Genomic DNA, 23631 nt, shown 5'->3' on the forward strand with positions numbered 1-23631 from the left:
GATTTCTTGAGCATGCTCGGGGGTCCTCTGAGTATTTTTTAGTGCTCGGAGATTTAGTTTTCATCGCCGCCGCTGAATGATTTACTGTACATCTGTTAGCCAGCAAAAGCAAATGTATATATATATATATATATATATATATATATATATATATATATACTGACTAGTAGTATCCTTTTTTTTTTATGGATAGCACTCGTCCCATATTATTCAACGAGGCTGTGCACGTGTCTGATTTTTTTCCTCTCACCGTGTGGTCCGAGAAAAAAAAACGCAGCATTCTTGATTTGACAATCAGATTGCACCATTCAAGTCTATAGGGCAGTGGAATACATCAGACCACCCTCGGATGACATCTGAGTGCATTGCGATTTTCACGGACAGACTGAATGAAGAAGGTGCAGAAACGTTTTTTTTATTTTCTACACCTGCAAGAAAGTCAGATCACACTATGATCTAACTCTGATCAGAGTGTGATTAACATAACTGGTCCGATTTTCTTGGATGAGAGAAAAACAGTCATGCGACCCTAGCCTTGGGGTGGCAGTATCAAATGTAAAAAAATTATAAAATAGAAAGGCTCACATCACCTTCTGACTTTTCTCGAAACATAAATAAAAAACTAAAAAAAAAAGAACACATGGTATCGTTGAGTGCAAGGCTCTCCTAAATAATAAGATATTATCATATATTTTCCAATACTCAACTCCAAAATGAGAAAATTAATATGTAAGTGGTCGCCTCCCCAAAAATTGGACCTCGAAGAGCAATAAGAGGGGCCCACTAGGACTGTGTCTCCCCAAGGGCCTGGATAAACCTGGACTGGGTAAGATTTTTGCTAATTACAGTTATATGTTGTATACTCACCCATGAAGACAAAGGCACAATGTAATAGATGATGACAACTGTCACGCGGCGGTCTTGGCACAGTGTCCTCTCCTGAGTTTCCCTCCAATGTCAGATATTTGATCCAGTGGATGAAGCACGTGTCTGGAGGCCACACGAGCCTTTCCCAGAATCTAGTGTATCATTACCAGCCCCGACCCCATTGTCATTCCATCCTCCACCTGCTGCTGAACAGAGGGTTGTTATCCTGAGGCAGTTCCACAGATAATTTAGCATCTAGTAATTGAAGCCCTCCGTATTGTTTGGGGGGGGTTCCTCGATTGGCTGCCGACTGTGGGAAACTTCACAGAGCTCAGGACTCACAGATTCAGCTGCTGATATGCACTTATAAATAGGAGATGGTCTCACATCTGCCACAAGGAGAATTATCAGTCATCAGAGATATATCTGTAAGACCAGTGCATTAAAAATGGCGCCCACCGGCACGTCTGCAGAGTCTTGCAATAATGGTCAAAAGTGCAAAAATGCCTTCAGGGTAGGTATTAGGTGATGTAAAAAAAAATCTTAAACTCACAACATAACTTGTGGATGGAATGGTCCTGTCCATTAGAGCTAGCAATCGATATATGTGTCAATCAGGGCTTAATCGATTTTATGTATTTATTTTTTTACAGCAACTGAGAAAACCGGAGGTGGAAAAGCTGAGACGAGACAGAATTAACAGCAGCATTAGACAACTTAGATTGCTGCTGGAGAGTGAATTTCAGAGCCATGAGCCTAACACCAAACTGGAGAAAGCCGACATTCTGGAGATGACAGTCAGTTATTTGAAAAAGCGCCACATGCTGGTGAATGGTAAGTACTGCACTGCGCACTCTTACGGTAATGGTGTAAAGTGTTCATTTATCCACTGGCGGAATCCTATCTATGTGAGGTGCATAAGTAATAGTTAGACATGAGCATTATTCGGAAAGGGGCCCAAGGGCTTCCCGCTAAGAAGACTCCGGTATTATAGAGGGCACATGTTAGGCAAAAACACTATTATAGATTTTCAGTTGCTTCAGGTTATATCAAATTGTCAGATATGAAGCCTAGGACTGTTTTATGAAGGTTGCACTTGCATCAGGCTACCACTATCTGGAGGTCCGGGCTATCCTTAGCTGCATAGGATGCCCATTTTATGACACCATTTATCGATCAGGATCATAGGTTCCTAATATAAGTGGGATCTGATAGGTGCCAGATTACGAAATGCTCCTGATTATCAGATGTTGGATTATTAGAATTTTGTTTAATTGACTGGAGGTTCGTGATTTTCTCAGGTGCATTGCATTGGATACAGCCTTCGTTTGTCATTTCACAGTAAAAGCTTTATCTACAATCGTCCGGAATTATCTAAATTTATCTGAATTAATTAATCACCAATCTTAATATCTGGAACAAACATATCATTGGTACAAACTGTGCAGGCACCAGGGGCCCAAGACACAAGGGGGCCCACTTCTACCTCCAAGCCAGCAAATAGCTTCTATCACAGACACGTAAAGGGGTGAATGATGATGCGTTTTGGAATGCAAAGGGCCACAGACTTGAACAGGGGCCATTTTAGCCCAGGTCAGCCCATGCTTATTAAACTATTCATTGGTCCAAGTATGCATGTACCTGATAGTTGCCATTGATGGACCTGATAACTTTCATATTATGAAACATTTCAGATCAGATGTCAGAATCATGGATTTCTATGGTGCACTGTAATCATAGTGCTAAAAGTATTTGGCTCCCCTTGACCAATGCTCAAAAGCAGGGCTCCCCAACCTGTAGCTCGGGAGCCACATGTGGCTCGCGGCCCCATGAATTGTGGCTCGCGACTGTCTGTCAGCTTGATGCATTAGGTCCAAGTCTAGCAAACAGGTATGAAAAGCACATCTCAAAAGGGTGAATTTTGTGAGTAGCCCTGCACAGAAGATCAGATCTGGATGCACATTTACTGGTCTTAGGGGTTTAGAGATGTTTTAGGTATGGTACGCTGGAGGTTTGTACTACCTGTTAGAAGAGGTGCTCAAAGCTGGATGTGACAATGTGTTGGGAGAATACTGAATGGGGATATTGTGGGAACCCCTGGATCTCAGTGTACTGCTCTGGAGTGATTTCTGTGGAAAAGCTTTGGTTATCATTATACCTGTAATGGGGGCTTTGGTTGACACTACTTTGAAGGGGGTGGGAGCTGGATGTGGCTCGCGACCCTCTCGCTAAGCTGAATGTCTCAACTGAGTTAGATTGATTGCTAACGAGCTTTAACACAAAAAAAAAAAAAAAAAAGAGATCTAAGGGCTAGCCTTCTATAAATGTAGATGTAGCTTGGGGATGCATTCGTGCACTGTTATTCGTGTATTTTTTATTCAAAGTACTTTTTTTTCTAAGTACTCGGCAGTTATAACATGGCAGTTAGACAGGGCAGGAGACAGGTAAGAAAAACTAAATCTAAACCATATTCACTTGAAACAGCACAAATACTCACCATATTTATTTGTATAATCTATATTCTGGCTGCTGCATTCACTCACATTCACCGCCCTCGCATTAACTCTCTACACTCCATCCATATCGGCCCCTCTGTCCTTGCCTCTCCTATGTATAGCACTCATGCTCTGTTCACATTGCTTAACAGCACAGATCCATTCAGTCCCAACATCCAACACAAGAGACGCTCTCACAAATCACTTAACCATCTGCTCACTCTTTCGATCCTCCTTCTCCTAGTCGCTGGAGACATTTCGCCAAACCCCGGCCCCCCCATGTTATAGCCAGTCAAACCTCCCAATTGCTACACCCAGAAACCCCTCTAACCTTATTAATATTCCCTGCATGCCTGCTGTCTCTTTCAATTGTGCCCTTTGGAATTCTCGCTCTGTGTGTAATAAACTCTCCTTCATTCATGACTTCTTCCTTTCTAATTCTCTTAATCTCCTGGCTCTAACTGAAACCTGGATCCAGCAGTCAGACACCACCGCTGCTGCTGCTCTTTCATATGGTGGACTACACTTTTCTCATACCCCAAGATCAGACAACAGAGCAGGTGGAGGCGTTGGTCTGCTCCTTTCACCCAAATGTACTTTCCAAGTTATCCCCCAAGTACCCTCACTTGTCTTCCCTTCCTTTGAGGTCCATGTGGTCAGACTCTACGTCCCCTTCTCCATGCGAGTGGCGGTGGTGTATCGTCCTCCCGGCCCCTCTCATCAGTTCCTGGATCACTTTGCCACCTGGCTTCCACACTTTCTCTCCTGTGACACCCCCACCCTTATCATGGGTGATTTCAACATCCCCATTGCCTCTCCCCTCTCCCCATCTGCTTCTCACCTTTTATCTCTATCCTCCTCTTTTGGCCTCTCGCAGCATACTAACTCTCCAACACATGAAGATGGAAACTCCCTTGACTTGGTCTTCTCCCGACTTTGCTCAGTGGATGACTTCACAAACTCCCCTCTCCCGCTCTCTGACCACAACCTTCTTTCATTCTCTATCAAGAACTGCCATTCTGCTCAGGTCACCCCCACTTTCCACACCTATAGAAACATACAGGCCATTAACACCCAGAAACTTATGATGAACTTGCAGTCCTCATTGGCCCCTATTTCCTCCATCTCATGTCCTGATTCTGCATTGAAGCATTACAATGAAACCCTGCAAAGTGCTCTGGATGAAGCTGCTCCTCCTATACATAAAACAACTCGGCACAGACGGCAACAACCGTGGCACACGCTGCAAACACGTTTCCTGCAGCGGTGCTCCAAGTGCGCAGAACGTCTGTGGAGAAAATCTAATCTACCCGAAGATTTCATCCATTATAAGTTCATGCTAAAGACATACAATTCTGCCCTTCACCTCTCCAAACAAACCTATTTCAACACCCTCATCACCTCCCTGTCCAATAACCCTAAACGTCTCTTTGACACGTTCCAGTCCCTACTCAACCCAAGAGAGCAGGCCCCAACAACGGATCTCCGTGCTGACGATCTGGCCAATTACTTCAAAGAAAAAATTGACCACATTCGACAGGAAATCATCTCCCAATCTCTTCATACCATGCACTGTCCTCCCTCCCCCACTGCATCTAGTTCACTCTCTGACTTTGAAGCAGTTACAGAAGAAGAAGTAAGCAGGCTCCTTGCATCTTCTCGCCCGACCACTTGCACCAGTGACCCCATTCCGTCACATCTCCTCCAGTCCCTTTCCCCGGCTATCACCTCTCACCTAACAAAAATATTCAACCTTTCCCTCACTTCCGGTATTTTTCCCTCCTCATTTAAGCATGCCATCATACATCCATTACTTAAAAAACCATCCCTCGATCAAAACTGTGCCGCTAATTATAGACCTGTCTCTAATCTTCCCTTCATCTCTAAACTCCTCGAACGCCTGGTCCACTCCCGTCTTACCCGCTATCTCTCAGATAACTCTCTTCTCGACCCTCTTCAATCTGGCTTCCGCTCTTTACACTCTACTGAAACTGCCCTCATTAAAGTCTCTAATGACCTACTAACAGCTAAATCTAATGGTCACTACTCCATGCTAATTCTCTTGGATCTCTCTGCAGCATTCGACACTGTGGATCATCAGCTCCTCCTCACTATGCTCCGCTCCATCGGCCTCAAGGACACCGTTCTCTCCTGGTTCTCCTCCTATCTCTCTGACCGATCCTTCACTGTATGTTTTGCTGGTTCCTCCTCCTCTCACCTTCCCCTTACTGTTGGGGTTCCTCAAGGATCAGTCCTAGGCCCCCTACTCTTCTCGTTGTATACTGCCCCTATTGGACAAACAATCAGTAGATTTGGTTTCCAGTACCATCTCTATGCTGACGACACCCAATTATACACTTCTGCTCCCGATATCACACCGACCTTTTTAGAAAACACCAGTGATTGTCTTACCGCTGTCTCTAACATCATGTCCTCCCTCTATCTGAAACTAAACCTGTCAAAAACTGAACTCCTCGTGTTCTCTCCCTCTACTAACCTACCTTTGCCTGACATTGCCATCTCCGTGTGCGGTTCCACCATTACTCCAAAGCAACATGCCCGCTGCCTTGGGGTCATCCTTGATTCTGACCTTTCATTCACCCCCTACATCCGATCACTGGCTCGCTCTTCTTACCTGCATCTCAAAAACATTTCTAGAATTCGCCCTTTTCTTAATTTCGACTCTGCAAAAACTCTGACTGTTTCACTTATTCATTCTCGTCTGGACTATTGTAACTCTCTACTAATCGGTCTCCCTCTTGCAAAACTCTCCCCGCTCCAATCTGTCCTGAATGCTGCAGCCAGGATCATATTCCTCACCAACCGTTACACCGATGCCTCTACCCTGTGCCAGTCATTACACTGGCTACCCATCCACTCCAGAATCCAGTACAAAACTACTACCCTCATCCACAAAGCACTCCATGGCTCAGCACCACCCTACATCTCCTCCCTGGTATCAGTCTACCACCCTACCCGTGCCCTCCGCTCCGCTAATGACCTCAGGTTAGCATCCTCAATAATCAGAACCTCCCACTCCCGTCTCCAAGACTTTACACGTGCTGCGCCGATTCTTTGGAATGCACTACCTAGGTTAATACGATTAATCCCCAATCCCCACAGTTTTAAGCGTGCCCTAAAAACTCATTTGTTCAGACTGGCCTACCGCCTCAATGCATTAACCTAACGATCCCTGTGTGGCCTATTTATAATAAAAAAAAAAAAAAAAAGGTTCCTCGCATCATGTTCTCATACACTTTATGCAGTATTAGCCCTCTGTGTCTGTACTGCTACATACTTAGGCAGGTAACTGGTTCATGCAGCTTTACATGAACACCTGAGCCTTACACTATAGCTGGTCCGAATAACTAAAGCAATTGTTACCATCCACCTCTCGTGTCTCCCCTTTTCCCCATAGTTTGTAAGCTTGCGAGCAGGGCCCTCACTCCTCCTGGTATCTGTTTTGAACTGTATTTCTGTTATGCTGTAATGTCTATTGTCTGTACAAGTCCCCTCTATAATTTGTAAAGCGCTGCGGAATATGTTGGCGCTATATAAATAAAATTATTATTATTATTATTAGAATGTGGCTCTCAAGGTCAGAAAGGTTGGGGACCACTGCTCAAAAGTATGGCTGCTGGTGCTTCTTCCACCCCTGATATTGGTGTCATGTGGCCTGCCCTACTGTAACCACATAGGGGTAGCACCTGGGGAAACTACGAACACTGCCTTTAAGAAATTGTGCATAATTATTATTTTATCTTACGGTACTGTATAGTCTTTGCCCATGTGAATGTAAAGGATGTTGATTTTTACATATTTTTTTGTTTTATATTTTTTTTCTTCCTATATAGCAACATCAAGCTCTACAAAAAAAACTTTCCAAGGCTACAGCCAATGTCTACAGGAGACTTTGCACTATCTATCGTATCCCAGGAAAATGGACCAGGCCAATGAAAAAGTCATGCAGTATTTCAGCAGAAGCTACATAATGGGCAGCGAAGCACCTGGTGCATCACCGACCAACTCAGAGCGGACCCTGAAACATGTCATCTGGAGACCATGGTAAAGGACTGTGATGCTTTGTCATACAGACTTGTATTTCACCCTCTGTCAGCTACTTTTCACTCTCTGTCACCTATGGACTTGGTGACATTACTAATACCAGGGGCCAATTCAACTCATGTGTCCCATAGTAGAAAAGGTTTTTTTTTAACCAATAGTTGCTTCATGTTGAAGTTATAAATATTATTTCCCATAAAGTTAGCAAGCACCTTCTATCTATATTGTACATAAGAAGGTTTTATAACAACTAATAATGCATGTGGAAAGAACTGGATACTATATGTAGATATTATATTTGAAAGATAATAAAACAATTATATTTTACATCACAAAATCTGTTGACCTTGTAATTCAAGTTTAATAAAAACAGTATTTGCTGATTATTTTAACAAAGAAAATCAATTATGTAAAACTATGTTCGCAATTCTGATGGTTGCCCTTGGAAACAGACTACAGTTTAGCTTCAATCTGCTGTCAGACATGTGACCGCACAGTTTGGCTTTACAGTGCTGTGCAAATTAATTGGGACAAAGCAAAAAAATTAAATGTTATAATGCAGGGATGTCAAACTGCATTCTTCGAGGGCTGCAAACAGGTCATGTTTTCAGGATTTCCTTGTACTGCACAGGTGATAATTTAATCACCAACTCATTATTTGTGTAGGTGATTAAATTATCACCTGTGCAGTACAAGGAAATCCTGAAAACATGACCTGTTTGCAGCCCTCGAGGAATGCAGTTTGACACCCCTGTTATAATGCACTATTACATACTAATTCTGAAAATTACCTTGTTCCACTGGCTAGTTGATCAAGATTTATTTATTATATATTAAAACTGGTTTGAATCACTGACTGGTAACCAACTTACAATTTTACTTAAATTAAATTAATTTGCGCAGCACTGTATCTGTGCAACTGACATCTGAGCAAAGGTGTTTGCAAAGATCATTTTAAAGTGTAACTGCGGTTTCAGAAGAACTTGCAGCAGAATGTCCAAGTCTGCCTCTAGCTCCTCCCTAAAATGTCTGTCGGTCTCTAGCTCCTCCCTAGAATGTCTGTCTGCCTCTATCTCCTCCCTAGAATGTCTGTGTCTGCCTCTAGCTCCTCCCCAAAATGCCTGTGTTTGCCTCCAGCTCCTCCCTAGAATGTCTGTGCCTGCCTCTAGCTCCTCCCTAGAATGTCTGTGTCTGCCTCTAGCTCCTCCCTAGAATGTCTATGCCTGCCTGCAGCTCCTCCCCAGAATGCCTGTGTTTGCCTCCAGCTCCTCCCTAGAATGTCTGTGTCTGCCTCTAGCTCCTCCCTAGAATGTCTATGCCTGCCTGCAGCTCCTCCCCAGAATGCCTGTGTTTGCCTCCAGCTCCTCCCTAGAATGTCTGTGCCTGCCTCTAGCTCCTCCCTAGAATGTCTGTCTGCCTCTAGCTCCTCCCTAGAATGTCTGTCTGCCTCTATCTCCTCCCTAGAATGTCTGTGCCTGCCTCCAGCTCCTCCCCAGAATGCCTGTGTTTGCCTCCAGCTCCTCCCCAGAATGCCTGTGTTTGCCTCCAGCTCCTCCCTAGAATGTCTGTGCCTGCCTCTAGCTCCTCCCTAGAATGTCTGTCTGCCTCTAGCTCCTCCTAGAATGCCTGTGTCTGCCTCTCACTCTGCCTTCACACTTTATACAATTTCATCAGCACCAACTGTCATCTCCTATCTCAGTAATGTAATAGTCTGTATTAATTGAAGACATTTTACCCATGTATTGAGAATGTTGAGAATGAATGATCAGTCCAGGAGGAGAAAGAAGCAGAAATATATGATACAGAGCTGCTTGTATTCATACTAGATGGTGGCCCGATTCTAACGCATTGGCTATTCTAGAATATGTATGTAGTTAATTTATGAAGAATAAAGCAATGAATACACGGGATTCGGATGGGCGCGACCAATTAGCGAAGTGTGGTTCAAATCCCTCGCCAATTCGCGGCCAGACTGCACCTTTTGCTGATTGTTCGCGGCCGGCCAGCTGCGACCAATCAGTGAAGCCAGCGCCAGCTGCAGGTTTTTGAAGGCCCCGGGCGAAAGAGTCTCACAGCCCAGGTAGCATATAGTATATAGCACAGCCACATAGTATATAGCACAGCTGCGTAGTATATGGCACAGCCACGTAGTATATAGCACAGCCACCTAGTATATAGCAGCCACATAGTATATAGCACAGCCACGTAGTATATAGCACAGGCACGTAGTATATAGCACAGCTACGTAGTATATAATACAGCCACGTAGTATATAGCACAGCCACGTAGTATGTAGCCCAGCAACGTGGTATATAGCACAGGCACGTAGTATATACCACAGCCCACACAGTATTTAACACAGCCACATAGTATATAGCACAGCCACGTATTATATTGCACAGCCACATAATATATAGCACAGGCACGTAGTATATAGCACAGCCACGTGGTATATAGCACAGCCACATATTATTTAACACAGCCACGTAGTATATAGCACAGCAGCGTAGTATATTGCAGAGCCACATAGTATATAGCACAGCCCACGTAGTATATAGCACAGCCCACGTAGTATATAGCACAGCCCACGCAGTATATAACACAGCCCACATAGTATTTAACACAGCCACGTAGTATATAGCACATCCACGTAGTATATTGCACAGCCACTTTGTATATAGCACAGCCCACATAGTGTAGAGCACAGCAACGTATATAACACAACCCACGCAGTATATAACACAGCCCACGCAGTATGTAACACAGCCCACGTAGTATGTAACACAGCCCACGTAGTATATAACAAAGCCCACGTAGTATATAGCAATGTGGGCACCATATCCCTGTTAAAAAAATAATTAAAATAAAAAATAGTTATATACTCACCTTCAGGCGGCCCCGAATCCAGCCCAGGCGTTTAGCGATGCTCCGTTCCCAGTAATGCCTTGCGGCAATAACCCGTGATGATGTAGCGGTCTAGCGACACTGCCATGTCATCACGGGTCATTGCCGCAATGCATTCTTGGGACTGGAGTGTCACGAGGAGTGGGAAAGGCTGCCGCTGACGCCGGAAGGTGAGAATATAGGTTTTTTTTTATTATTATTTTTAACATTATATGTTGTTACTACTGATGCTGCATAGGCAGCATCAATAGTAAAAAGTTGGTCACACTTACAGGGTTCATGGCAGTGTTAACGGACTGCGTTACATCGCGTTATGCCGATATATAAAAAATTTAACTTTACAGATATTGAGGGAAATTTATCAAAAGTAGTGTAAAGCAAATAGTGGTGTAGTTGCCAATAACAACCAATCAGATTCTAGCTCTCATTTTCCAGAGGACCTTCTGGAAAATAAGAGCAGAGACCTGATTAATTGCTAAGGACAATGGCTTCACTTTTTTGTTTTTCTGCACAAGTTTTGATAAATGTTTTCCACCAGTTGCATACATAGAAATCAAGGGGCACCATAGCAAAAGCCTGAATTGGGCCAACCACCTCTACCCCATTTGTGAGCAGTCTGTATGGTCTAAATGTTCTACCATGACTCAAGACTTGTCTCCCATCAAGCACATCTGGGACGCCATTGGTTGGTAATCACACAGGAGCTGCCAGCAGCGGATCTTGATGCATTGTCCATCCGCATTTAGTACTGCAGTACATTACAATCATTGACAACCTAATTTATTGCAGTGAGACTGTAAGTATCGGTATTTCTGCAGGTGACGCTCATGCACAATACTGAATAAATCATGAAGTTTTGAAACTTTTTTCGACATTTTTTCACAATTTTCAATTCATTACTATGTCTATCCGTCCTGCGATTTCCATAATTTCATCGTTCTACCTTCTTAATGTTGTTACATAGTTACATAGGTTGAAAAAAGACATAGGTCCATCAAGTTCAACCTTTCTCAAGGAGTGCATAAAAACATTATATTTATACTAGATGCAGGCCTGATGCTATCGCATCGGGAGGGCGGTAATGTCACGATGGGAGCAGGCTTTGCAGCGTTGAGCATCTCTCCCCCATGTGTTCACCCACCTACTCTCTCTTTCCCCATGTGCTGACTTCTCGCGTCTGTGCTCTTTTCTTTGACCTGTCTACCCCATGTGCTTTCCCTCTTGTCTGCTGTCTCTCTCCTTCCTGTGCTGTGTTCTTCCCTCATGTGCTGTCCCGTTTGAGCTGTCTCTCCCCTGTGCTCTCTCTCACCCCTGTGCACTTTCTCTCTCCCCATCTGCTGTCGTCTCCTCTTATGTTATCTCTTCTCTGACCTGTATACACTATGTGCCCTCCCCCTTGTGTGCTCTCTTTTTCTCCACCACTGTGCAAGGGGTTTTCCCACAAAAGAAAGTTCATTTTAAAAATTGTCTGTGTCTGACCATGTACAGAACATACCACAGCTCCTGGGCAGGGGAGGAAGCAAAAGACAATACTGACATTACAGCAGGGGATCGCAGAGGATACATTTTGTGAGGTAAAATATTGTTTAAAAACAGTCAGCGAAATATTTTACCCGACAACATGAATCCACTGTGATCTCCTGCTGTAATGTCAGTATTGTCTGTTGCTTCCTCCCCTGCTCAGGAGATGTGGTATGCGCCGTACACGGTCAGACACAGTCAATTTTTAAAATGAACTTTTATTCGTGGATAAACCCCTTTAATGTGACCGGCTTCCTCTGCCTGTAGACATGTCGTGCATCTGCCGCCAGGATCAGATGAATTATTCACTGCACCTGCGCGGAATTTGCGCAGTAAATCAGATGCCGCCATCTTTGTGCAGACAGATAGAGGCTGTCACATTAAAACTGCGCATGCACTCCTCCTGTACAAAGATGGCGGCAGTCAGTGAATCATTCGGCTGATCCCTGCGGTGGCGTGTTCGCGATGGTGTTCCGCTGGTGGTACCACGCAAGAGGCTGCGTACGGCGTATACAGTGTGTGTGTGCATGTGTGATGCGTACGGCATATACAGTGTGTGTGTGTGTGTGGTGCGTACGGCGTATACAGTGTGTGTGTGTGTGTGGTGCATACGGCATATACTGTACAGTGTGTGTGTGTGGTGCGTATGGCGTATAGAGTGCGTGTGCGTGTGGTGCGACGGTGTTCCGCTGGTGGTACCGCGCAAGAAGCTGGTACCACCAGCAGTTTCCATATTGAGACACCCATGACTTGGGTGCCCCAATATGGTGGACGGTGAACTTACACCGCTTGCAATTTTGGGATCCGGATACATCTAGACGGAACATGATGTGAAGACATTACAAGGTAAGTATATATTAAGATATATATTATATATTTCCATTATATTCTATACTTCAACCAGTCACTTTTTTTTATATTTCGATAAAAAAAATAATTAAAACCTTAGAACCAATATTAAAAATAAAAATCTGAATTTATCATACATTACACTGTATAAAAATAAACTACAGATATATTTTGTAAATATAATTTTTCATATTATTATCCTTATTATTATGAACTTTCTTGCTTCAGTGGAAGTATTCATAAAAAAAAATTCCATCCAGAGTTTATATCAGCATTTTCATTCAACGCAAATAAACTCGCCTCCCTTTTATTTCTTTATGCAGCTACAATCGGAATGACTTTTACCATTTTTTTATACAGGGGGCTAAAAAATGTGGTAATTTCCCACCAAAGAAATCTATTGTATCATGAATTTGTAAAGGTAAATTCTGATCTAATTTCCTTGGGAACGATACTCGCTTTAATTCTCCTCCTGTTTGCCATGATCTCATCAAAAAATAGATATCAACTTGGTAAAAAAAAAAAGTAAAACAAAAAACAAAGAGGCTTAAAGAATTAGTGAATTTTTCTTGAAGTTGTGGGAGAGACTGGGCAGTGTCTGAATAGGTTTAGACATCCTGTCTTTTGATCTTTTTGTTTCCCGCCTTGACGTGTGTCCCTATTTATGGTTGTCATTGGAATGTCTCTGATTCCAAACATTAGGCTGTGTCGGTTTCTCTCTTGGAGCCATTAACACTCTCGCCATTTCTGGCTTATTCAATTGCCCCTCTGTTATTTGGCACGTACCCTCCACCTGTTCATCTGTCATTATTCCAAGGTCATTCACAGTCAATTTAGCGCAGCAGTAATTTAAGCTTCTATTGTGGCCACCAGTTAACAATTGGTAGCCGAGTGTGGGAATGAGCGGAGAGGTTGGGGCTCAGCAACTGTGGCCTTCAAGGACGCCATTATACAGCGGAATCCCGCGTAAATTACGTCAGAGGTGACAGTGAACTCAGCCTCATTCAGAAGTGCGCAGTCCATTGTTGGAGAGATTTGCTGACTTCATTTCTCAGTACTGGGACCTAGAACAAGCACAAGCCTCGCTGGCGACTGGGTCTTTTGAATACATTGATGGGTGAGGTTTGGGCAAAACAAGGGGGGTTAATTGGTGTTGTCATGGACACACAGGAAGAAATAATGAAATTCATTGACAAGGGAGATACTTTTCTTTGCTGTGAGGATAATACCCAATGGCAGCAAAATCTTCAATGGTGAGATATTGATGAATAGCTATGACGACATCTTTATGCAGATGTGTGTGAATGCAAATGTAATGTCTATCTAGCTATAAGAAAAGATTTCATTTTTTTAAAATAACACTGCAATATAATACTCATAAATTTGAACTATATATATATATATATATATATATATATATATATATATATATATATTAATTATTATTATTTATTTATATAGCATCACCATGGTGCTGTACATGAGAAAGGGGTTACATACAGAGTTATACATATCGTCTACAGCAGAGGTCCCCAACTCCAGTCCTCAAGGCCCACCAACAGGTCATGGTTTCAGGATTTCCTTAGTCTTGCCCAGGTAATAATTGCATCACCTGTGCAATGCAAAGGAAATCCTGAAAACATGACCTGTTGGTGGGCCTTGAGGACTGGAGTTGGGGACCTCTGGTCTACAGCACACAGACTTACAGGTTTACAGTGACAGACTGGTACAGAGAGGAGAGGACCCTGTCCTTGTGGACTTACATTCTATGGATATATATATATATATATATATATATATATATATATACTAGCTGAAGAGCCCGGCGTTGCCTGGGCATAGTAAATATCTGTGGTTAGTTATAGCACGTCACTTCTCTTATTTTCCCATCACGCCTCTCATTTTCCCAATCACATCTTTAATTTTCCCCCTCACATCTCTCATTTTCTCCCTCACACCTCTCATTTTCTCCCTCACTCCTCTCATTCCCGCCTAACACTTGTCAGTTCGACCTCACATCTGTCATTTTCCGATCACTACACTATTTTCCCTCACTCCTCTCATTTTGCACTCACACCTTTTCATTTTCACCTCACACCTCTCATTTTCAATTCAGTATATACATGTTTGTCATCTCCCTTATATATAGTATACACCTGTATGTCATCTCCTGTATATAGTATATACCTGTATGTCATCTCCCCTGTATATAGTATATACCTGCTGTGTGTCATCTCCCCTGTATATAGTATATACCTGTATGTCATCTCCTCCTATATATAGTATATACCTGTATGTCATCTCCTCCTATATATAGTATATACCTGTATGTCATCTCCTCCTATATATAGTATATACCTGTATGTCATCTCCTTCTATATATAGTATATACCTGTATGTCATCTCCTCCTGTATATAGTATATACCTGTGTGTCATCTCCCCTGTATATAGTATATATCTGTCTGCCATCTCCTCTTGTATATAGTATATACCTGTATGTCATCTTCTATATATAGCATATACTGTACCTGTATGTCATCTCCTCCTGTATATAGTATATACCTGTAGGTAATCTGCTCCTGTATATAGTATATACCTGTGTGTCATCTCCTCCTGTATATAGTATATACCTGTATGTCATCTCCTCCTGTATATAGTATGTACCTGTATGTCATCTCCTCCTTTATATAGTATATACCTGTGTGTCATCTCTCCTGCATATAGTATATATCTGTGTGTCATCTCCCCTGTATATAGTATATACCTGTGTGATCTCCTGTATTAGACCTCGTTAACATGTTATTTGCTCAGTATTTTTACCTCAGTATTTGTAAGATAAATTGGCAGCCTGATAAATCCCCAGCCAACAGGAAGCCCTCCCCCTGGCAGTATATATTAGCTCACACATACACATAATAGACAGGTCATGTGACTGACAGCTGCCGTATTTCCTATATGGTACATTTGTTGCTCTTGTAGTTTGTCTGCTTATTAATCAGATTTTTATTTTTGAAGGCTAATACCAGACTTGTGTGTGTTTTAGGGCGAGTTTCGTTTGTCAAGTTGTGTGTGTTGAGTTGTGTGTGGCGACATGCATGTAGCAACTTTTGTGAGATGAGTTTTGTGTGGCAACATGTGTGTAGCAACTTTTTGTGTGTCGAGTTGCATGTGACAGGTTGGTGTAGCAAGTTGTGTGCAGCAAGTTTTGCGCATGGCGAGTTTTGCGCGTGGTGAGTTTTATGTCTGGTGCCTTTTGAGTATGTGCAAGTTTTGTGTGAGGCAACTTTTGCATGTGTTGCAAATTTTGTGCATGTGGCAATTTTTCCGCATGTGCAAGTTTTGCGTGTGGCGAGTTTTCCATGAGGTGAGTTTTGCACTTGTGGCGAGTTTTGCGTGAGCCTATTTTTTGCATGTGGCGAGTTTTGCGCGTGGTGAGTTTTGAGCGGCGACTTTTGTGTTTCGACTTTTATGTGGCGAGGTTGGTGTATGTGTGGTGAAATGTGTGCTGAGGGTGGTTTATGTGTTCAAGCACGTGGTAGTGTGTGGCGCATTTTGTGTGTGTGTTCATATCCCCGTGTGTGGTGAGTATCCCATGTCGGGGTCCCACCTTAGCAACTGTACGGTATATACTCTTTGGCGCCATCGCTCTCACTCTTTAAGTCCCCCTTGTTCACATCTGGCAGCTGTCAATTTGCCTCCAACACTTTTCCTTTCACTTTTTCCCCATTATGTAGATAGGGGAAAAATAGTTTGGTGAATTAGAAAGCGCGGAGTTAAAATTTCACCTCACAACATAGCCTATGATCAGGGCCGGCTCCAGGTTTTTGAGGGCCCCGGGCGAAAGAGTCTCAGTGGGCCCCCCCTTTAACACATGCCCCGATTCATGATCGCATATAAACACAGCCATGTAGTATATAACACTGCCCACGTAGTATATAGGAGCCCACGTAGTATATAGCAGCCCACGTAGCATATAGCAGCCCATGTAGTATATAGCACAGCCCACGTAGTATATAGCAGCCCACGTAGTATATAGCAGCACAGCCCACGTAGTATATAGCAGCGCCACTCACTCATGCACTGGTAGGACTAGGAGCTCTTCCTGAATCTGCCTCATAACTTCAGCAGCACGGCAGCCAGCCAGGGGAGGAGAGCAGAGCAGAGAGCAGAGAAAGTGCTCTCTCCGCCCACAAACAATGTCACACTGGCTGCCTTCTCTTAACCCCTATGTGTGCCTGCCTGGCTGCACTCACTGAGTGATAAGATGCTTGTGTCAGAGCTGGCACATAGGGGTTAAGAGAACGCAGCCAGCAGTGACTTTGTAGGCAGAGAGAGCATGTTATCTCCTGCTCTGCTCTCCCAGCTGTATCTATGACAGCTTGAGTGGGCCCCCCTCTCTCCCCAGGGCCCCGGCATTTGCCCGCTGTGCCGGGTGCTGACGCCGGCCCTGCCTATGATGCTCTCAGGGTCCAGACGTGTGACTGTGCAAAATTTTGTGGCTGTAGCTGCGACGCCTCCAACACTTTTCATTTCACTTTTTCCCCATTATGTAGATAGGGGCAAAATTGTTTGGTGAATTGGAAAGCGTGGGGTTAAAATTTCACCTCACAACGTAGCCTATGACGCTCTCAGGGTCCAGACGTGTGACTGTGCAAAATTTTATTTCTGTAGCTGCGACGCCTCCAACACTTTTCCTTTCACTTTTTTCCCCATTATGTAGATAAAGGCAAAATTGTTTGGTGAATTGGAACGCACGGGGTTAAAATTTCGCCTCACAACATAGCCTATGATGCTGTCGGGGTCCAGACGTGTGACTGTGCAAAATTTTGTGGCTGTAGCTGCGACGGTGCAGATGCCAATCCCGGACATACACACACACACACATACACACACACACATACACACATTCAGCTTTATATAGTAGATATATATATATATTAGAAGAAAAAAAAAGGAATAGCACAACTCTAGTACTTATCTTCAGGTGCAGGGCCTCAGGCAACCAGTCCAGCGATTGCACCAAGTTTACAGTCACTCAAAAAAGAGGCAGCACTCCATAGTTTAAGTGAAAAATGTGGAAGGTTTAATCGACCCACATAGCCGGGCGACGTTTCAGCTCCATCTGAGCCTTTATCAAGCAGTGAGTAACCATTCCTAGTGTCTATTTATATGTGTCTCAACTCATGTTAAATTAGGTCCAATTATAAATTACATATTATTAGTGTTCATAATAACATATACAATATTCATTATTCATTTATATTTGCATCCAGTGCTCATATATAAGGTGCGTTGTGCTTATGTGCATTAAAACCATGCTATCTATACCCCAGCAGATTATCCTGAAGATATTCACAATTACAATAATAGATATATTAATGTTAATTATGTTTACATTCCTCTGCACTCACCCTTGTCTCTCATGTGGGCTCATGGAGGACGACATGCCTGCAAGTCGGCGTTCTCTGCCGCTCACTGCGCATGTCACAAATCCATCATCATGATGAAACGCCATATCAGCCAATGAGGCGCTCTGTGTGGCATTTTACACACGGCGCATGCGCAGTAGCGCCGAAAACCGCCATGTTGGTACTGGCTGATCATTCACTCTATTATCTATGTGAACTTATGCATATTAATAGTGCTCGCGCTGCAGCGCTAAGCAGGTACATACCGTAAGGACACTCATATGTCAGCGCCTGCACAGTTGCACATAAAAGGGCCTTGTGTTAATTTAAAGGGAACCTGTCACCTGAATTTGGCGGGACTGGTTTTGGGTCATATGGGCGGAGTTTTCGGGTGTTTGATTCACCCTTTCCTTACCCGCTGGCTGCATGCTGGCTGCAATATTGGATTGAAGTTCATTCTCTGTCCTCCATAGTACACGCCTGCACAAGGCAAGATTGCTTTGTGCAGGTGTGTACTATGGAGGACAGAGAATGAACTTCAATCCAATATTGCAGCCAGCATGCAGCCAGCGGGTAAGGAAAGGGTGAATCAAACACCCGAAAACTCCGCCCATATGACCCAAAACCAGTCCCGCCAAATTCAGGTGACAGAGTCCCTTTAAGATCAGCCATTTACCATAGAATGCTGTCTGGCTACACATAGCACCCACACCCAAAATAAAGCGGATCTAACACCCAATTGGGAGTATGTATTATTTTATGTTTATTTCAGATCTATAAGGACCAAATATATTTCTTTATGGACTTAAATGGACTATATAAGATGCATAAACATACCTCGGCACTACGGACGACTGCTTATCAAAGCATATAATATTAAGGTCAGAAATGGCGCACTCTATGATACAAGGAGGTGCTCAGAAGGAATAAATATGAATCAAAAAGGAGAATAACCTTCGGCACTCAATAAGGTCCACAATAGCTTCAACTCTCAAAGGGTAGATTTATTACAGAACAGCCGATTAATAACAGACATCACAGTTTCCAACGCTTCGGCAACTCATGCCTTTGTCAAGGAAGTCTGTAGGGAGTAATCACTGCCTTTTGGAAGCCATAAGCAGAATCTGCTATACAGGGGAACGGCAGCATAGGCTGTAACAGCGGTGAGATCGGTGTGCGTCCGGTAACCAGGGAGGTGGTGGGGCTTGGGCCCGCAGGACCGACAGGTATATATACATTTAGTATTACGTCTATTCCCATATATCTTACAGCGGACATTGGCGCGCATGTATTTGTTATTATAGTGCAGCGGAGGACATAAGGCACATAGTTGATTTTTGCCCTTGTTTTTATGCACCTTGCACATATAACTTATGGTTACACCTACTTGCACACTTTGCTATTGAGGATACATTTGCACATAAGTTATTTATTATATATATATTTTTTATTTGTGCCCAGCACTTTTTTTGCACGTGCAACACTATCTCCTCTGTATGCACATAAAACCTTTTTTTACATGCGCTTATAATTAGATTGTGGGACCGTTTTTAGATATATATTTTTTTATCGTATATTTTACCTGTTCACCTGTGTGTACTTATTCCCCAAGCACATGCACTTTTGTGCTAATGTTGCCATACTATAAATAAAGGCTTTTTATCTGATTTACCCTTTTGTGGCCTTTTTATATATATAAGTATATTTCTTTGCTTTATGTATATACATATATAGTCTGTTTACCAGTATTGGGAGTCCCTTTTTTTAGTTTTTTTATATTTTTATATGGTATTTGCACCATTGTCCTGGTCCACTTATCTCATATACTAAAGACATTCAACACCTCAATTGTTTTTACTGTTTATTTAGATGAGAAATCCACCCGGGTCATAGGCACTGTAATAGCCAAACAGCAAGAATTACATTTAATATTCGTATATATTTAGTAATAACAAAAAATAAAAAGAAGCAAAAGTAAATTAATATCTTTGTCCTCCATGATACCACATTCTGTCCAGGTGACTTTTTTCAGGAATAGCATCTGATGGGTAAAAAATAAGATAAAAATTACTGATACGAAGTATCCAACATATCTTAAAATATCCTGGCCCCAATTATACAGGAAGGAAAAAAGGTTAGTACATACCCCCCTATAACACCGCATGAATACTAAAATCTACATTTAATCCTTTCGGTTTGAGTGTTTTCAACTCATAGATGCATTTGAGCTCCCTCTTTTTTAGAATCTGTTCCCTATTACCTCCCCTCCTCTGGATCGGGACCACATCAATAATCCTACATTTCAGATCTTTTTCTTGATGGTTACAGTCCACAAAATGTTTAGGGACTGGAAGGTCCATTCTTTTCTTTCTGATGGTATACCTATGTTGGTTCATCCGCACTTTAAATGCACATATTGTTTCGCCAATATACCAAAGATTACACAGGCAGGTTAAGAGGTATATTACATGGTCTGTATCACATGTCAGGAACTCTTTTATCTGATAGACTTTACCTGTTTCAGGGTGCTCAAAAGTGGGGCCCTTCAACATATGTGTACAATTCACACAGGACAAACAAGGATAACAACCCCTTTTCTTCCTGCCCGTTAGTGTCAATTGTTGGTTTCTCATTAAAGGCCCAATGTCTGATTTTATTAAGTAGTCCCCTATATTTTTGCTTCTTTTATAGGAGTAAAGTGGTGACATTGAAAATTCACTTATTTCTGGGTGGCACCTACCAAGCATACCCCAATGCTTTGAGATAATCTTGCTCACCTCCCTGCTTTCTTCCACATATGTACTCACAAACGGAACACGGTTAATTCGTTTTTTATCCTTCGTAGCTTTCATAATTAGTGCCTTTCTATCCTTCTTTACATTTTCTTTAACCGACCTTAAAAGCTTTCTAGGGTACCCTCTCTCTATAAATTTTCTTACTAATGACTCCAATGCTTCGTCCACATCCTCCTCTTTTTTGACTATTCGCCGTACCCTCAACAACTGACTCAGCGGTATTGACTCGATCATTTTACGTGGATGTTGGCTGTCGTATACTAATAGATTATTTCGGACAGATAGACAGATTATTTTAGACAGATAGAAATAAGTGGTGAGACTAGCGTCCTTGCCAGCCAGTGCACTAGCCAGGGTAAAGTGAGGTGACAGCTAGGCATAGGCATGTGATGGCGGCGGGGGAAAGGACCCACATAGGGCATTAGAAGATCTTAGGAATAGGCACAGATTGTAGTTTAAGAGGTGCACCATCCCTTGTTCCCTATCGTTAGGGTCTTCCTCCCCCTTTTTCTATCCCGCTGTATGTGTGTTGTGCCGTCCGCTGGACCGAACCTTGTTGGGTCGTGACATATATGTATTATAATATATCTAGAATATATCCATATTTATACATGTATATATATATACTGTATATTAAAAAATATATATATACGCATATACACTGTATATATCATTTTACTGTATATATACAGTACAGACCAAAAGTTTGGACACACCTTCTCATTTAAAGATTTTTCTGTATTTTCATGACTATGAAAATTGTACATTCACACTGAAGGCATCAAAACAATGAATTAACACATGTGGAATTATATACTTAACAAAAAACTGTGGAACAACTGAAAAAATGTCTTATATTCTAGGTTCTTCAAAGTAGCCACCTTTTGCTTTGATAACTGCTTTGCACACTCTTGGCATTCTCTTGATGAGCTTCAAGAGGTAGTCACCCGCAATCGTTTTCACTTCACAGGTGTTCCCTGTCAGGTTTAATAAGTGGGATTTCTTGCCTTATAAATGGAGTTGGGACCATCAGTTGTGTTGTGCAGAAGTCTGGTGGATACACAGCTGATAGTCCTACTGAATAGATTGTTAGAATTTGTATTATGGCAAGAAAAAAGCAGCTAAGTAAAGAAAAATGAGTGGCCATCATTACTTTAAGAAATAAAGTTCAGTCAGTCCAAAAAATTGGGAAAACTTTGAAAGTGTCCCCAAGTGTGGTGGCAAAAACCATCAAGCGCTACAAAGAAACTGACTCACATGAGGACCTCCCCAGGAAAGGAAGACCAAGAGTCACCTCTGCTTCTGATGATAATTTTGCAGGTTAACAGCAGCTCAGATTAGAGACCAGGTCAATGCCACACAGAGTTCTAGCAGCAGATACATCTCTACAACAACAGTTAAGAGGAGACTTTGTGCAGCAGGCCTTCATGGTAAAATAGCTGCTAGGAAACCACTGCTAAGGACAGGCAACAAGCAGAAGAGACTTGTTTGGGCTAAAGAACACAAGGAATGCACATTAGACTAGTGGAAATCTGTGCTTTGGTCTGATGAGTCCAAATTTGAGATCTTTGGTTCCAACCACCGTGTCTTTGTGCAGAAAAGGTGAACGGATGGACTCTACATGTCTGGTTCCCACCGTGAAGCATGGAGGAGGAGGTGTGATGGTGTGGGGGTGCTTTGCTGGTGACACTGTTGGGGATTTATTCAAAATTGAAGGCATACTGAACCAGCATGGCTACCACAGCATTTTGCAGCGGCATGCTATTCCATCCGGTTTGCGTTTAGTTGGACCATCATTTATTTTCAACAGGACAATGACCCCAAACACATCTCCAGGCTGTGTAAGGGCTATTTGACCAAGAAGGAGAGTGATGGGGTGCTACACCAGATGACCTGACCTCCACAGTCACCAGACCTGAACCCAATCGAGATGTTTGGGATGAGCTGGACCGCAGAGTGAAGGCAAAAGGGCCAACAAGTGCTAAGCATCTCTGGGAACTCCTTCAAGATTGTTGGAAGACCATTCCCGGTGACTACCTCTTGAAGCTCATCAAGAAAATGTCAAGAGTGTGCAAAGCAGTCATCAAAGCAAAAGGTGGCTACTTTGAAGAACCTAGAATATAAGACGTAATTTCAGTTGTTTCACACTTTTTTTTTAAGTATATCATTCCACATCTGTTAATTCATAGTCTTGATGCCTTCAGTGTGAATGTACAATCTTCATAGTCATGAAAAAATACAGAAAAATTTGTCCAAACTTTTGGTCTGTACTGTATGTGTATATTATATATATATATATATATATATATATATATATATATATATATATATATATATATATTATAATGATAGTATAATTGTATTAGATAGCAAAATAAATACTAAAATTGAAAATATAAGACATTTGATATGTGTTCAATTTTTATTCAATTATATTATTATATTTCTTACAATATACAATTAGCTTTATATATAGTTATAACACGTTGGTTTTCTGAGTCAATCATTTTATACTTTTATCAATAATAATACTATTTTTTAATTATATAATTACAATTACACAAATCTAATGTATTTGCTTGATATATTAAAGAGGTTTCCACTTTTTTTAACATTTATGGTTTATACCTAGGATGTCTGATCAGTGAGGTTTTGACTCCATGCACCCCTGCAGATCAGCTGTTCTCAGTGTTGGCGGTCGGACTATCAGTTTCGGAGCTGCACAGCAT

The 23631-nt window shown here is 42.3% G+C and overlaps 1 protein-coding gene across 1 annotated transcript; it reads left to right on the plus strand.

Moving 5' to 3' along the window:
- The first annotated feature begins 1283 nt into the window (after window positions 1-1283).
- Window positions 1284-7730, plus strand: LOC138651325 (transcription factor HES-5-like). Its single transcript, XM_069741426.1, has 3 exons — window positions 1284-1381; window positions 1521-1701; window positions 7217-7730. The coding sequence occupies exons 1-3, from the start codon at window positions 1316-1318 to the stop codon at window positions 7429-7431; spliced, it is 462 nt and encodes a 153-aa protein (XP_069597527.1). The 5' UTR covers window positions 1284-1315; the 3' UTR covers window positions 7432-7730.
- Window positions 7731-23631: the final 15901 nt, after the last annotated feature.

The sequence above is a fragment of the Ranitomeya imitator genome, chromosome 10 (genome assembly GCF_032444005.1).
Source record: "Ranitomeya imitator isolate aRanImi1 chromosome 10, aRanImi1.pri, whole genome shotgun sequence".
NCBI classification, from domain to species: Eukaryota; Metazoa; Chordata; class Amphibia; order Anura; family Dendrobatidae; genus Ranitomeya; species Ranitomeya imitator.

What these genes read in the sequence shown, in the direction of transcription:
- LOC138651325 (XM_069741426.1), top strand. Translation starts at nt 1,316, where the DNA reads ATGGCGCCCACCGGCACGTCTGCAGAGTCTTGCAATAATGGTCAAAAG. An exon ending in AGTGCAAAAATGCCTTCAGG is followed by an intron (nt 1,382 to 1,520) that starts GTAGGTATTAGG and finishes ATTTTTTTACAG; the next exon opens with CAACTGAGAAAACCGGAGGT. An exon ending in GCGCCACATGCTGGTGAATG is followed by an intron (nt 1,702 to 7,216) that starts GTAAGTACTGCA and finishes CTTCCTATATAG; the next exon opens with CAACATCAAGCTCTACAAAA.